We start from the raw sequence: 16,567 nt of genomic DNA on the forward strand, positions 1-16,567 counted from the left end.
CTTAATGCACATTAAGTGTAACATCTATACCTAGATTGCATGCACAGCCAGCAAAGCAATCTGCATGCTACTGGCAGTCCAGTGGCCAAGTCCACAGTAGGAGCCTATTGCCAGAATACGCTGCTTTCTGTATATGACACTGTCACTGTGCCAGCAGAGAACTTACAGTGCGGACCCAAAATAAAATAGCAAAACTGTATTTTTGGCAGCAGAGCTCATTGCAGCATCCTTCAAGTGAAATAAACTGTGCTGGCAGAAAAGTTTTCTTCCGGCACAACTGCACCTGCACTAGGAGCTATTGCTGAAATAGTTTCATCAGTCAGGGATCACTTCATAATACTTATGACTAATAAAGCTAAGTCAACAGAAGTCTATAACGTGAACCTTCGTTCGTGCAACTGGAAAGATTATACTTGTCCACCTTTATAAAACAGTTTAAGGTGTATTACATGTACATCATTTACTTTTTTGGGAACGCCTTATTCTAAATCAACAACTGCTCCTTCTGTTAAGAAATAGCCATCAATCATATATAAAGGAAGATTTATCTCAAAGGAATTATATATATATATATATATATAAAGGAAAATAGCTTACTGCATATTTGCTTTTATTACAGCATAGAAATGTTGTTTTCTGAAATTGGGGTTGTTCATGGAAGTTTCGGTCGTTTGCCTTAACTTGCCAGCTGCAATCTGAAACGAGAATGCCACAGGTAGTAAAGTGAGCCATAAAGCCTGAGTACTCAGGAAGATGAAGAAAATCTACAGCTAGAAGTCTTTTCAATTTTTAAATGGCAATTTACAGTGAAAACAAAGCTGACTTTGTGTATCTTTTTTGGTTTTCTATGTGATGTTACAAAATACCTCAGCCTTAGTTGTTCTCGGGTGCTTTTCCTTCTATTTTTTAAAAGCTTCCTGATTATTTGATTATTTTTACAACAATAAAAGCAGTGTCCAAACCAAGAAATGCTCATCTTGCTGTTAAGAGACCCTCAGCCCACCGGAAACTAGAACCCAAAATAAAATAAGAAAAATAAATCAGTTCAGAGATAATTGTGTCCCGGGGTGCTATTATTCTTAACCTGGGATTTTGCAAGCAAGCTGCGGCTGGGGAGGAAGGGCCAGTGCCCTGTGATATGCCTGGGGGGAGACATAACCCAACAGCTTAAACTTTTGCTCCAAGAAGGCAATTTAATAATGACCACCAAAAGTACCTCCCACGGACGTTCTTTGTATTTCCTTGGTCTTCTAATTTGTCCATTCACACTTCCTATGTGGAATGGACAAATTATGTTGCCCCTTTCTTTTGCTCATATGCCTCTGCCTGTCCCCACCACTCCTTTCCTCAGGCTTTTTCCTTGCTCATCTTGTATATTCTAGCCCCTCTCTTCCTTGTTTTATCTATTCACTGCCTGCCTTTCTACCTCCCCAATCTATCAGTTTCTACTTCTGCCCTCAGGCACACACATTGTTGTTAACCCTACTTACCTTGCTCCCACACCTAAAAAAAAAAAAAAAAAAAAAAAAAAAAATCAATTGAATCAGGCCCTGCCCCTGCTAGAGGAAAAAAACCCTCCTGATTAACTGGTCCAGCAGGTTTTCAAACATGTTTTGTCTACTCAGTTCACATGAGACAAAGGCCCCTCACCTATAACAGCAGATGATCTCCCCCCTGCCATCCCCATAATCACTTATCTGGCTGACCCAAAAGATAAGGAATCTAGGTTTTTTTTAAAATCAAAACATTTTCCCAGTTAATACAGAAAAGACTGAGGGTGACAGCAGGATTTGAAGCTTAAGTAGTAGAGGAGAGCTTGATTGGTTTAATAAAAGGATAGGTGAAATGGCTGGCTGCAAAAGCAGGGGAGAATACACTTGGTGACCCAGTAAGATCCTTCCAGTCCTATGTTTCTGTAGAAGACTAGCTTCACTGTCTTTTTCCCACCCTTCCCCCCATTAGCTGCCATCAATCATAATAGTATTGGCAGGCAATAGTAGCAGTTATGAATGCACACCTGCCACACATTTCTCCCATGCAAGCTGTTTTATTAGATACCAAAAGCCAAATTCTGCTCTCTCACATCTGCTTATGTGGCAATTAGAAGTCTACTGAAGAAGTATGGAAGACCAATAAGAATGTAGCCCTGAAAAAGCAACTGATCAGGTGTTGCCCAAAAGCTGAGAACACAGCCCAAGCAAAGTCCCAAATCCAGTTGTATCCGGCAAATGCAAGAAGTAGCTCCCCCATCCTGCTTGACACATACAGGTATTCTCAGGTAGTTTCCAGTGATTAAGTAGTTTGTGTTTCCAACACTATTTATATTCTAAATGAATGCTCAAAGTGCATCAGCATAGAAGTCTCCCACCCCTTTAGCATAACCCCTGTGCTGCCTCGTTCTGAAGAAAAATGCTGCTTTGCATAGACAGTGCAGAGAAGCATTTTATCCATTATATAAGTTATTTTTTGTTTAACTGCAAAGAATATTAAAATGCTTTGTGGGTGTTCCCTTGTAAGGGCCTAGATGGAAACCTTGATGTCAAATTAAAATTTAAAATAAATAAATAAAAGTTGCTTAAGTGCTGTTTGAACTCTGTTTTAACAAAAGTGAGTTTCTACCACAAACTGGACCAGTGATCAACCACATCAAGTCAAAGCAAGCACCAATGAATATGGTCACTAGGCCCGTGCAAAACTGCTAGTATTCACTTAGGATTTGGCCAATTTAGGGGACAGTGATTTGATTGGGTGATTCGAATCACTGTCCTGAATTAATTCAGCCAAATCTGATTTGGAGATCTGGCCGCTGCCGAATCTCCGAAACAAACAGGAACCATCCCCTGCCTTCTCTGCCAGCCATGTCAATGGCTGCCCCACCTGCCCCAGCGTCCCAGATCTTTAAAAAAATTTTTTAAAAAGCCCCGCACTCACTGGCTCCTGCCAGATGGGGAGGCAATCCCCACTGCACACTGCTGCCCTGCGCAGCATGGGGGCTCTGCTGTGAGCCCCCAGAAACCCTGGTGGCTGCTGTAGCAGCTGGTAAGTGAGGCTTTTTTTTTTTTTTTTTAATTTTACGAGCCAGGACATTGAGGCTGGGTGGGGCAGCCATTGATGGGGCTGGAAGAGTGGGTAGGGGATGAGGGCTCATGGCAGAGGCCCCCTATGCAGCAGAGCACAGCAGGGATCACCCCCTCCCCCTGCATCTGGCAGCAACTGGTGAGTGCAGAGCTTTTTTTTTTTTTTTTTTTTAAAGAGCTGGGAGCTAGGGCAGGGAGACTGGGTGGGAGTCAGGGGATGCTCAGAGGGGCTGGGGGAACAGGCAGGGGATGGAGCCTGGCAGGGGTCCCCCAATGGTCCCCTCCCCCCTCCTTCAGTTCCCCCCCCCTGCCCTCTACTTACCAGCACAGAGTCAGGGTCCAGCTCCCTGCAGTGGCAAGTGGGGACTGCCTGAATCTCTCTGAATCTTTTCGGAGAGCTTTGAATCAATTCAGACCTTTTTACTGGTCTTCCGATTTGATTCAGATTCAAAGATTTGGCCACCGAATCGGGCCGAATCTCCTCTGAATTGAATCAGCACCTGAAGCTTCACACAGCCCTAATGGTCACATGTTTAAAGTGCCATATACTTTGTCAAGGTAATCAAGTCAGAAACTGGTTTAAACCTGCAACAGACCAGATGTTCAGTGCACATGAACTGCTTTCAAAATGGACACAACTGGTTTAAAATAAACCTGGTTGAATGTAGTATCAGACTTACCTGATTTAGGTCAAACCAGTTTATGGAACTTCTGTCCCAGACCCCTTCCTGGTTCAAGTTAACTCACAGTCCCCCAGCATCCCAGGATGCTTTGCAGCTCTGGGCTGGGCTGTGCTGTCTGCTCCAGAGAGCAGGACTGACTCTGCCCCCCTGCTCTTTAGCTGGAGCACTATCACTGCTCCGCCTGGCTGAGAAGGGCGTGGGGTGGGAAACCCAGTTCCAGACCGCAGCCAGGTCTGCCTGCCGAGCATGGAGCAGCCCCTGCCAGGCTTTTCCCTACTCCCTGCTCATGCAGAGGGGGTAAGAGTGTGGCCAGACACCAGCCCCAAGCCAGCACACTGAAGCAGAGGGAAGGGAGAAGAGTTTAAACTGCTCCCCCTCCTTCAGACTGCTGGCCCGGGGCCAGCATCTAGCCACACCTCTGTCCCCTCTGCTCAAGCGGGAAAAAGCCTGGTAAGGGCTGCTTCCTGCCTGCCCCCACAGAGACACCCTGGCCAAGATCTCTGCAGGCCATGGTGGGGGTTTAAACCCCTCTCCCCAATCATACTCAGCAGGCCTGCCAGGGCCTGGCCATGTGCCCCTGCCTCCACCACTCAGCTTGTGCAGGGAGCAGGAAAAGCCTGGAGGGCTTCTCTCCCAGCTTCCCTCCAGCCTTCCTGCCACTGCCAAAGGGAAGGGAAGGCATGCTGTAGCGCCCCCCCCCAACTTCTAGCCTGATCCACTGCAGGCATGTGGCAGCATTTCCAGAATATCTGTTCACTTGCTTCTCGGTTCAATCTACACAGCTTAGACTAACCTGCAAAGATTGAATCAATTCAGCCTCAGGCTTTTTGACTGTCTGTACTTAGCCCAAGAGAGCTGTGAACTCCCATTCTTTCTGAAAAGTGTTAGCTTTGAAGCTCAATGAGTAAGTGCTAGAGTTAGATGCCAAAACAAGTGACCATAAAATTGCAGGCTGAAACTAAGTAAAAATCCACAAAGTCCTGTTTCTGATGCTGCTAGTAATACATATTGTCCTTTCACCCTGAGGATATGCAGCTAGAACATATATTCTAATTGCATAGAAGAGACAGTCTTAAGTTATTTGGTCTTAAAAATCCTAAAAACATAAAAACTACAAAGTGAGCTCCTACCTCAAGATAGATTACATCATTTTAAAATACCTTTGAACACTTTTTAAAAAATATAATTTTTAATGACAATAATAATTTATTTATTTAATACCATAACTAAAAAATGATGCTGGCTTCAAAACAAAAATCACGTGTTCTCTAATTTACAGAACCTGACAGCAGAACAGCAATAGACCTGACGCTGATCTATCACACAATGAAATCTTTCTGAAGTAACAAACAAGAAAGTTAGCATATTCATCACTGTTTCAGTTTATTCTCCAGATTCACTGACACTACAATAGTAGTAGTGAGAAACAGATTATTCACAGTTTTTGTATCATTCTTTCAGTACTCCAGGCAATTGTTCAATAACATTTTTGGGACGCTACCAAAATGTGTGTCCAACACTTTCCAAAGGAAAGCAGCAGCCCATGACTTCAGAAGAACAAAAAGGTTTCAATACCACTGTAAAACAGTTGTAGAAGTAATTGCCCCCCAAAAATCAATATAAAAACAGAACTGAAACACAAGATAGTCTTATTTGAAGTCCTAATTGTAAAATACTCAAGTGCCAGATACAAATGCCTTCGGCATATTTCTTAATTACTGGGCTCAGTTTGGACCAAACTCGAATTTTATGATGTCAGATCATGGCATAGAGGTAGACTGGTTAGCTGGCTGGCTGAATATCCACAGCCAGCCTTAAAGACCTAGTAAAGATCAATTCAGGATCTGCAGGGGCTACATACCTTTGGGATTTGTTTTTATAATGGCTAGATCATGGTGTGCAGTCAATTGAATTTACTGAACCACAAGGATCAAATAGTCAGATTAAATTTTGTTTGTAGACAAGAGTGAATCAAATTTCTAGTGAATACTAGTCAATCTAAAATTATTGTATATTAATCTACATATGCTTATTTGAGAAAGCATAAATAATATTTAAATTCTTACAAAATATACTGAACAAATGAGATGCATAGAACATTTTACCTAGCTAGTAACTATAAATAAAAATAAAGGTTCAGAGTATTATTTGATTTCTATCACAGTATTACCTTTCTTAACTGGTTCTCTACTCTCCTCTGCTTCTCTGTTGATTCGGTTTTGCTCTGGTTCAACTGCAGGTTGCTGACTATCCAATTCATCCTCTGTTTCATCATCACTGTAGGGCATCACCTCATCATTTGGCTGAGAGTCCTCATCAAAGGTGGTCTCTGAATCCCTTTCAGAATTCATTTTGCCAGCAGTCTGCAAACAAGTAAAAGGAGATAAAGTGATATAAGAAGATAGATAAGAATGTTTTTCTTAGCTCTGCCTGTAAACCTTTGCCAACCAAACCATGTTAAAAAGCTAGGTCTGCTAGAACTGTATAAACAGAATTCAGACTCCATTTTTAAACATGGTTGGAGTTAATAGGATAGGGTGCTCAGCCTAAAGACTTATTATTACATCTGTGTTTTTTCAACATTTGAACAGAGTACTATGATGATGATACTAATTATGACATAAGAGAAAAAAATAAGAGTACTAATATCTTGATATACCCACAAATTCTAAGAGACCTTACTCAGTTTATGATTATTTAAATTGTCAGAGCCATTGCATTACACCTTACCATCAACTCAAAACTTCAGCATAATACTGGAGGCAGATTTCAGATCCTCCTACTTCAGAAGCATTATATCATTTGAACTAGAGGTATACTGAGGTTATCATTACAGATAACGGGTGCATGGCAATCAATTCCAATTCTGGAAGGCAACAGAAAAAGCTACTTCATTGCAATATGAGAGGATTCAATTCTTTATTTGCCTGTCAAAGATAAAGCATGAAGAACGCCCCCCACAATAAAGACTCATTCATGTTACTGAGATGTAGAACGTAGCATTCTGATGACATTTTAATTGATTAAAGCATTTGTAACAGTCAAAACACAAGCTACTTACAGTGGAAGCCATAAACAGTCTTTTAAAATTCTGGGAATTATTTAAAAACTACACCCCTGCCCCACCACCACCACCACCATTGTAGCAACCTACACACACAAATTAAAAGAATAGCAAGCTTTCACCTCTACCTGAAACTCCCTTTCAAAGCGCTGAAAACCTCAACGTCCACTCCCTTCTTCCCAAGAAAGCTACAAAAATAGATTTCTTTCCCATCTGTAGTCTACATTTTTAATTTAAATACATTTGAATTACAGCTTTTAGGAAATTGTTATAAAAATCTTTACATTTCATCTTCTCCAAATACCACCTATGATGTTGAATATAAGCAAGGTAATTAATAGGAGCCACTAGACTGCTCTACAAACAATACTTAGGTCCTAATTTCTTTTTAAAGTTTTGGAATTTTTCAGTCTTGAAAACAGGTGCTCAAGAATTTGCTGGGGTGCGGGGAGAAGGAGGGAGCATGTTGAACATATTAGCTGTAAGTCAGAACCAGAAACTATTTAACCAACCATGACCATTTTTTTCAACCCCCTCTTCTGCTTACAGTCATGTACTAGTCCCCTGAATGGACAACATTAGCAGCTGGTTAGTTGATCTCTTAGCTGGGTGGCTTAGTATTTTAATAATTGATCTGATACAGCAGTTTGGATACTTTTGACTAGTTCATTCCATTCACTTGTACTTCTCTAATGCCCAAATTGATTATATTGCAATTTACACCATTTTTATTTATTTTACTTATTAACAATTCCAGACAGATTGGTTTCAATGGTAAGCATAATAGTACTAGTAGTTTTCACAGTAGGAATTTCAACAGAAGTCCTGTGATAAAACGTCAGTGATCTCTTTGGAGCCAGGGATCCTTGCTTATGCAGCTGTCTTCAGCAAGCTGTTTGCTGACCTCTGTTCTAAGGGCCCATGGTTTTGTCAAACACCAGTGTTATCCTGTAACCCATATGCTGCTTTCATTAGCAGCAGCAACCAGCAATGCTAACACCCATTATTTGAATTGACACTGAAACCCTTCAGTGTTTCAATTAGTTTCTTCTTTTGCAAAAGCTGAAAGGTTTTTTTCCCCCCAATACTGCCTGGTGCACAGAGAAATAAATATTTAATGAGTACTTAATATTCTATACATATGACAAGACTGTCTTCCAAAAAATTCTAAAACCACCGATCCGGAGACACTATTGTATGCATACCCAAAGTATATATTATAAATTGTTTTAAAGCTGTGTTATTTTTTAGGCTTCCCAGGAGTGAGCAACTACTGTACATGATTGTATCCAAAGCACTTCACTGTATTGGTGGTCTAGCAATTCCAAACAATTTAAATTTAGGGGCTAAGGCAGTTTATATGCCAATATATAAAAATACTAACAAAAAAAACAACAACATAATAATAGCATTTTAGGTAAATACACAGAAGCATCATCTGGGAGTAAAGTAAACTTCTAGGGGGAAGGCTTTTTGTTGTAAAAAAATAATAATGGGTAAATTGAATTGAATTTAAAGATGAATACATCTTAATAGAATTAAGGATGAATTTAATCCTATTCCTTCAAGTCCTTGCCAAGTTGCCAGAAGCAGCACACTTACTGGTAGGGCTGCTCAGGAATTAGACAAGCTTATCAGAAAGAAAAAAAAAAGTTTGCTTAAAAAAACCCAGAGTTTCCAGAAACATATCCATTTCTACAAGTTGCCATTAACCTGAGTATCAGGACAGCTAGCTTCAAATCCTGCTGGATACAGACATTTGAACAGCCAAGAGGAATCTTTTTTATGTTAAAAGTTTTATTTTCATCCCAAATATAAAACAAGAAGCATCGCCAAACTCATTTTTTTTTTCCTGAAAAAGAAATTTAGTAGTTCTGACCATCCTTACTCACCAGCTGTAGAAAGGCTAAGTAGAAATGTTTTAACCACACATCTATTTTACTGACAATGCAACCAAAAAGTCATGCAGAGAAGTCTGGCATCTCACCTATGAAACATTTCAGCTGCACTAGTCACAGTGTTTGTGCTGTGCATGCTGACCAACATTAGTCCAATTATAAAAATGCTTTTAAATACGGGCCCTAATCCTGCAGCTGAAATCATGAAGCTGTACGTTGCATCTGTACAAGACCCACCAGACTGGCCTATGCTGTGCCAGGAGCAGTCTGGGAGGGGCAGAACTGAGCGCATACTTCCCACGTGCTACCAACTCACGCTCCAAACTGGACAGTAGCTCTTGAGGCTGCTCCAGTCTTGTCCCCAGCAAGAATGGAACAGCTTCCCGAATGACCTTTTGATTCTGGATCATGTCAGCAGACACTGGAGAGGAGGACTTGACTCAGTCCCATCCTCTATGGGACCCACCACTAACCCAGTATAAAGAAAAGCACTGTTATCCATGAGGCTCCTGATGAACATAGCATTCTGCCTGCGTATCGTCACAGCTTCAGGATCAGGACTATGGAGAGTTAATTTATGGCCAGTTTATGCTGGTCAAACAAGCCATGTATACTTAACATGTAAACCGCCTTAAAAAAGGATGATTTAAAATACATCCTGTCCTCCTGGTCAGGGTAGAGGACACTAATGAATAAAAGATGATAAAAGCTCAAATAACCATGACTAGGGGTCTACCTGTATATATTGCTAATAAAACTCCTGCTGTATATCAGTTCTGTAATTCTAAGGGGTTTAGCATAAGATCAATCATGGGGGTTGATCTTATAGTTCTGCCTATAAGTTCATCACGGGGGCACAGAAGGGCATTGGTGAGTATTTATTCACCAAGGCGCCCCCGGGGGTTACAAGAAATAATGGCCACAAGCTAGCAGAGAGCAGATTTAGATTGGACATTAGGAGGAACTTCTTCACAGTTCGAGTGGCCAAGGTCTGGAACGGGCTCCCAAGGGAGGTGGTGCTCTCCCCTACCCTGGGGGTCTTCAAGAGGAGGTTAGATGGGCATCTAGCTGGGGTCATCTAGACCCAGCACTCTTCCCTGCCTATGCAGGGGGTCGGACTCGATGATCTATTGAGGTCCCTTCCGACCCTAACATCTATGAATCTATGAATCAATGATTCTGGCTATGGGTACCTTTGTTTATTTTGAAAAATCATGAAGTCCTAGGGCTAGGCTAAAGTCATATTGTCTGTACTTTATTTCCCCGCCCCCTGTACAAACACAGGCTACAACATAATGTACCAGCCAACACTTCATCCTGGTCTTGAATCCTGAAACATAAAAGTTTGCTTTATTTCAGCTCTGAGAACCTGTCTCAGACTTTGAACAATGAGCTACTCGAATCTCTCGGTGCCAGCATGACATAGCCGGCCCTCGGCTGAGGCCGAGGTAGATTTTCCCAATTCAGTACTAAAACAATTGAGCCCTACCCACGTTCTTACCTCTCCTTCGACAGGTCTTACTGTATCCCTGATTAAACCCTTAGTTTTAAACATGATTCTTCCACAGCCAAAGAAGATGGAGCATTAAAGAAACAAGGTACACAATCACTCTGCACATAAATCTATTTGTAACTGTGCCTGCCACAGATTAAAGTCTGATAGGAAGAGACAAACATTATTTAATCCTTTTACCTGCTGTTGCTTTGGTGGTCGGTCCTTGAGGTGTGGGAACAGAATTTTTGTGGTAAAATTGTGAGGTGGTGCACATTAATGCAATATTTTTAAAAAGGTAAAAATCCACAAGTAATAATCAAGCCAAGGCAACTTTTTATGAAAAGAAGAGCAAAAACAGTAGGAGTAAGTATTTATTCAAATTAAAGTTTCTTAATGTGTTACCGGCAGAAGCACATCTGTAATCCTCTGTCCCTCTAGATCACTGGTGCTCAACCTTTTTGGCCTGTGGGCCAGATGGGCAGTGCCCGGCCACCCACAGGCTGGATCCAGCTGACAGTCTCGATCTGGCAAGGGGTGGTCGGGACAGGACCCCACCTGGCCATGCAGAAGCGGGCAAGGGACATGCCAGCTCCAACCCAGCTCTGCAGGGGGAGGCGGTGTAACCCAGCCCCATGGGAGGGGGTGAGGGAAAGGGGGCTTGAGTCATCCCCAACCCAACCCCACTGGGGAAAAGAGGCCGTGGGCCCAGCCCCATCCAGCTCAGAGGGAGGGACATGGCCCAGCCTCATCCAACCGTAGGGCTGGGGGCTTGGGAATTTGGCAGTGGGGGAGAGTGGCCATTGCTAAGTTTCCCTGCTGGCCAGATACCTATGGCTCCATGGGCTGCATTTGGCCCAGGGGCAGAGGTTGAGCACCCCTGCTCTATTCTATTAACTCATAAGAAATAAAAACAAAGAAACCAAACATGGCAGTGATAATTGTACAGACACTAAGACAGTACAGTACTATTTTTAATAAGTATAGCAGTACTGAAAAACTCCTATGCATTATGGATCTGAAGGAGCGTTGCTAATATTCAATAAGGTTAATAAAATGGAAGACATCCTCCTCACGGTTATTTGCATAGCAGCTGATTTCCATACTGTTCAACAGATGACACCCATTTATTTATAGCATTATATTTCACAATCCACCATGCACAGCTAAGACAAAAACATGAAAAAACCTAGAACACACATTTAAAAATACTACTTTATTAGGCAGATGTGAACAAAGTTGCATGTTCAATCCCCACGTGGGGCACAAGGCATTTCCTGCCTCAGGCACAGGGTTGGACTCGATGACCTCTTGAGTTCCCTTCCAGCCCTACTACTCCAAGAGTTCAGGAACAGCTTGTTGACCAAGTTCTTAAAGTAACGGAGAATGTTGCGTACTATTGAGAGAACTTGTGCCAGTAACAGCTTGCTTGTTTCAATAATCTTATTAGAACAGAATAAATTGTTCCAAAGTCTGTAGCTGCAATTCAGCCTCACTGTTCTACTTCAGGCAACAGCTTTGTGTGTGCTCCCCAAGTCCAAAGCAGGAACACGTGCCTCAAGAAACTGCACCAGGGGTATCCCTCCAATAGAAATCAATGCATGCATGCAGAATCTACGTGTTTGGTCTACTGGAGAGGGAGGGAAGAAGAAAAGACAACTTCTAAGTGGCATTCCTACACTACTGCTTAGGTAAATTTATATACAAAGCACCATGAAAATGAAAAGGTCATTTGTTCGGAAGTTCCCAGTTTACTACTATTCTTTCAATGTTCTTTGTATACAACTTTAAAAAGGAAAAAGAAAAAAAAGATATTTATGGCTACGGAGGTGGCTTTTCTTTGTCCCAAGAGACTATGTTCAGCTTTTGCAGACAGAAAAGCTGAAGCTTATTGGTGTCCAACTCATCTCCTTGCTCTTATTGGTACTCCTCAGAAAACCCATAGCAAACCAAAGCACTTCTACAAACAAACAGTTTAAGATAGGGGACGGGCAACCTACACCCTGTGGAGCCATTTGATTCAGCCTCCAGAGATGGGCATTCAGCAGCATTTTTTTTTTGGGGGGGGGGGGGGGGCACAAGCAGCAGTTGCTCTTCCTGTGCTACTACTAGCAAAAGCACTGGCAGTGGCTGGGTCCTAGCGCTTGTCTACCTGCCTCTGATCTGATCTGTGGCAATCCAGCCCACCGCTTTAAAAGCCTGTTGATTTGTGGCCTAGGGCAAGGGCTACTACTATACCAGCCGATCCTACTGGGAATGCTCAGAAGTTGCCCGAACAGCTGTAGCAAAAGGCAAGAGCCAGATCAAACTTCTTCCCCCACTAAATCCTCCTGAATTTGATGCATGTCTTCCTCTATAGGCACAGCATGGAACTGGAGCTTCCCACTGATAAAGCTGGGTGCTTGGGAGAAAAGGGAGGAAGACTTGATGCCCCCAGTTTCCCATTTCCTCCAAGGTACCATGTGTTCACGAGCTCCCAACTACTGCAGAGTACTCCCCATGCCAGGTTCTCTCCTGCACTTTCTCAGGATCCAACACCTAGCAGTCTGTCCTTCTGGGTTAACAGATTGTTCCTGATGCCAGCCAATATTCACAGCTCAGATGCAGCTAATGAGGCAAGACAGGAGGTGGTCACAACTGCATGAATACAGTTTGCCAGATAGCAGACTTCTCCAAAAGGCGGGATAACTTCTAACATGGATCTCTGCAAGACTCCTTTAGAGAAGTGTTCAGCAACCTTAATATAGGGCTGACCACTGTTGTGCATCACAGTGTATCTGTCCCAGCGAGATCACACAAGGATCAAAAAAGGTAACCATGTTTATTGTACAAACAAACGGCTTAACTGAATACTTTTCAAGCTAACAGCAAGTAGCAACAGGAGACAAACACGGAACAGCCCCATGTACTGGGAGGAGCAGACACGCCCCCCTCTGTACATAACACCCTTTCCGCATAGACAACATAGTTCTTGGGTTGAATGGCAGCTCACATCAGATGATTCAATTCAGGGGGTTAGTCTCCTCACTGGAGCTAGGAGCTGGCTGTTTCAGCTCTTCTTGAGTTGCATTGGCACCTGGAGGATTTGACAGATCTAGAACAATAGCAGCTGATGGACACATTAAAACTGGTCTTGCTGGCAGTATGATGGCTTCTGAATCTGTAGATGGAAAGTCATTTGGAATTCAACCTCACATTTGGTTGATATATTTTCGAACTGCCTTGCTATCTAGAGTTTTGGACTTTAATGACACTGGTCTCAAGGAGATCTGTAGGCACCCGCTGTGGCCTACTTTCATATTTTTGGCATAAACAGGATCATTTGGCTTGAAGATCTGCACAGGTGAAGTAGCTCATTTTGTAAAGAATTGGATTTCTTGCTTTGCTTGGTGCTCAGCTCCCAGGTCTGGAACTAATCCAAACACATCGATGGTTTATCAGTTCTGCTTCAACCAGTGGTGGAACCTGGAGTTAATTGCTGTTGTAGTTGAAAAAAAAAAAAGATTAGCTTTCTTCAAAAACTTTGCTGAACTCCTGTATCTTGAAACGGTATATGTTGCAACGCTATACACTCCTGTTAAACTTGATGTCCACAGGCTCAAACCATTCTTCACCCAGCAAGCTTGCTTTCTGTCCTCTGGCAATTTACAGGGGCAGAACCACTCCATCCTTCCCACAGTGGACAATGACATAATATTCACCTTACAGGTCAATTGTTTATTGTGGTTAATGCATCTTGCTTTACATGAAACAAAAGGAGAATGATTTTGAGGCCATAGCCATACATATGTCTCTTCTGAAATTAAAGGCAAACTTGGAGCATTAGTTTACTTCCATGATACAAGGAACACCTTGGACCATTAATGTAGTGTAGACTGTTTTATTTCTGTAGAGGCTACATTTTTACACTGTTGACAAACCCAGGAATGTAGACATTTGGGAATGTTCCACAGGCTTCAAATTCCATTTGGACCAGCAACAGCAAGCATATGAGCTAGCTGGAGGCATACCTGCTTGTTTGACTTCTTTCTGGATGGCTTGAACTTTTGACACCACACACATTTGATGTGACCTTTATGCTTACAATGATGGCATTCAGCATCACAGAAATGGTACATCACTTCTGTTGTTCCTACCACCAATATAGCAGCTTCCGTAGGATGAAGAATATGTTTTCTTGTGCACTGATGGCAACTACATTGAAGAATTCCTTTTGGATGGCAAATGCCAATTTTTGCTTCTAAAGAGTCTGTATTGTAGGGCTTCATCTCAAACTCCAGACAAGTCACGTCCTCAGTAGAAACTTAAGAATGGTACCACAATTACAGTTCAGACATATGATGCAACTCAGCTATGCATGCTGCAGTCCCTTCAGCTGGCAGCTGATTGCACTGGTCAAAATGGAGCCATGTAACTGTTTTAGATAAGAATTGGTGTGAAGTGCTTTTTAGTATGTGAGGATGTCATCATATGGCTTGTCAATAGGTTTCGCCAAGGATATAAGAGGCATGGACAATGTCAAAACCCAGTGAGTAAATGATATTCAGTAGCATTACACATTTATGGATAGCCTCAGTAAGCTGATTGGCTTCAAGATGGAAGATGAACCAGCTGGCCTGATCACATCTATTCTTCAATGCAGCTTAAAGTAACCATATAGTGTAAGGATATAGTGTAGAGCAGTCACACAGACCACCCCATGGAGAGGAACCCTTGGCCTGAGGCTCCCTGGGCAATACAGGTCTCCCTTGCAGCAGCTGGCACTTAATTCACTATGAACACTAGAAGCATCCTATTCACTGGGATCCTGCTTTCAACCCCAGTTTTGTGTACTGCATGGTTTCTCTGGTGCAGTTAGATCACAAAGGAGCAACTGGGTAACGTTTTTTACTGTACAGTTTACTGTACTGTTTACTGTTACAGACTAAAGGTTTAGCTCAGTGGTTCTCAACCTTTTTAGACCCGAGACACTCCTTGATGGGACTTCAGGCACTCCTTGAAAAAAAATCAGCTGTTATTCTTCTGTTGTCAAAAATTGAGTGAAAACTAATAAAAGCAATTGCTTTGTTGCAAAGAACTCAAAAGGACCACAACACATCAGAGCGTTTGTAACACCATGGAGTCCTACTTGAAATCTCTGGATTTATCTTATGAATTGTGTTTGCACATCTAACAGTACCAAAGCACCCAAGTTGAGAATCACTGACTTAGCTGAATTCTTTTTGAGCATAACAGTAGGCAGTAACAGGAGACAAAATAAAACACGCAGAAAAGTCCCACCAAGTGGTGAGAGTGAGCACACACATGACACTCAGCACAGAACAGCTACCATCTTCCCATTTGTTATTGATATTGCAGTAGAACCTAGGAACCAAAGTCATGGGCCACAGCCCATTGCACGAAGAGCCCTAGAAATACAGAACAAAGACTGTCTTTATGCCCAAAAGCTTGGGATCCAAACACAAGACAACGGGTGAAGAACTGGGACGGACACACACAAAATAATAAGACAGTACTATTCAGCAAGAGAGATAATGGTCTCACCACAACAGCTGCCTAACCAACATTCAGCTTTTGTTGGCAGTATGGCACTACACAATAAGTTTCCATTTCCCTAGGCAAGCAAAACTGGCTCCCCTGAATCAGATACTGGCACTGTGCCTCTTCAAAATTTACAAAAATGTTAGAGCAATAGAATAATTATGGGCAAATATACAAGTCTGCCTTTTCAACTAACTCGTTATATCCTTCAAAAGGAAAAAAGAAAAAAGTGGGGGAGGGGAGAAAGAGACAGAGGGAGCTCAAGTGAGCAAGATTAGATTCCAGTTTTCTCCTATACAAACCAGGATAGTATGAAAGATAATATCGCCTTTATCCAGTCCAGTAACTTCTTGGCTCAACTAGCATCCGAAAGTCATTCTACTTGCCCAAATATCTAATCTCAAGCTTGGCAGGTTTTGCAAAGATACTTTGATTTTCTTTTCACTAAGAATCTCTTTGAGCAGAAGAAAACCCTTGGTTTCGGATTAATTTTTAAAATCGGGAAATGTTTAGACATTAGAAGATATCCCTTTGTAGCTACAGGCAGTACTAAGTCCCAGTTCTGATTTTTTGCTGCTGTCTGCAGACTGCAACCAGATCTCTATCAAAAGTTTCTGCCAGGCATACTAAGCATCTTCTGTAGGAAAACAGTCATCTGGAAGAGGCCAAAGACTCTAATGGGCTCTCTCTAAGAAAAAGGCCATTGAACCTTGAGTTGCTCTTGTTCCAAGAAGTCAAATAAATCCTCACACTCTGATCCAAAGCAAAGAGGTCTGGTCAGTAGTTTATACGTCTTTAATTCCCCTCTCTTT

General features: G+C 42.2%; 1 protein-coding gene across 2 annotated transcripts in view; it reads right to left on the reverse strand.

Annotated features, from left to right (window-relative positions):
• Nucleotides 1-16,567, reverse strand: part of ATP8B1 (ATPase phospholipid transporting 8B1) — a 100,319-nt gene that overhangs the window by 35,734 nt on the left and 48,018 nt on the right. For both annotated transcript variants that reach the window (XM_006019093.3, XM_025198456.1), the window contains exons 2-3: nt 5,931-6,123; nt 598-695 (exon numbers count right to left, since the gene is read on the reverse strand). In XM_006019093.3, the coding sequence (XP_006019155.1) occupies nt 598-695; nt 5,931-6,111 (279 nt within the window). In that variant the 5' untranslated portion in view covers nt 6,112-6,123. The remainder of the gene's footprint in view (nt 1-597; nt 696-5,930; nt 6,124-16,567) is intronic.

The sequence above is a fragment of the Alligator sinensis genome, unplaced genomic scaffold (genome assembly GCF_000455745.1).
Source record: "Alligator sinensis unplaced genomic scaffold, ASM45574v1 scaffold347_1, whole genome shotgun sequence".
Lineage (NCBI taxonomy): Eukaryota > Metazoa > Chordata > Crocodylia > Alligatoridae > Alligator > Alligator sinensis.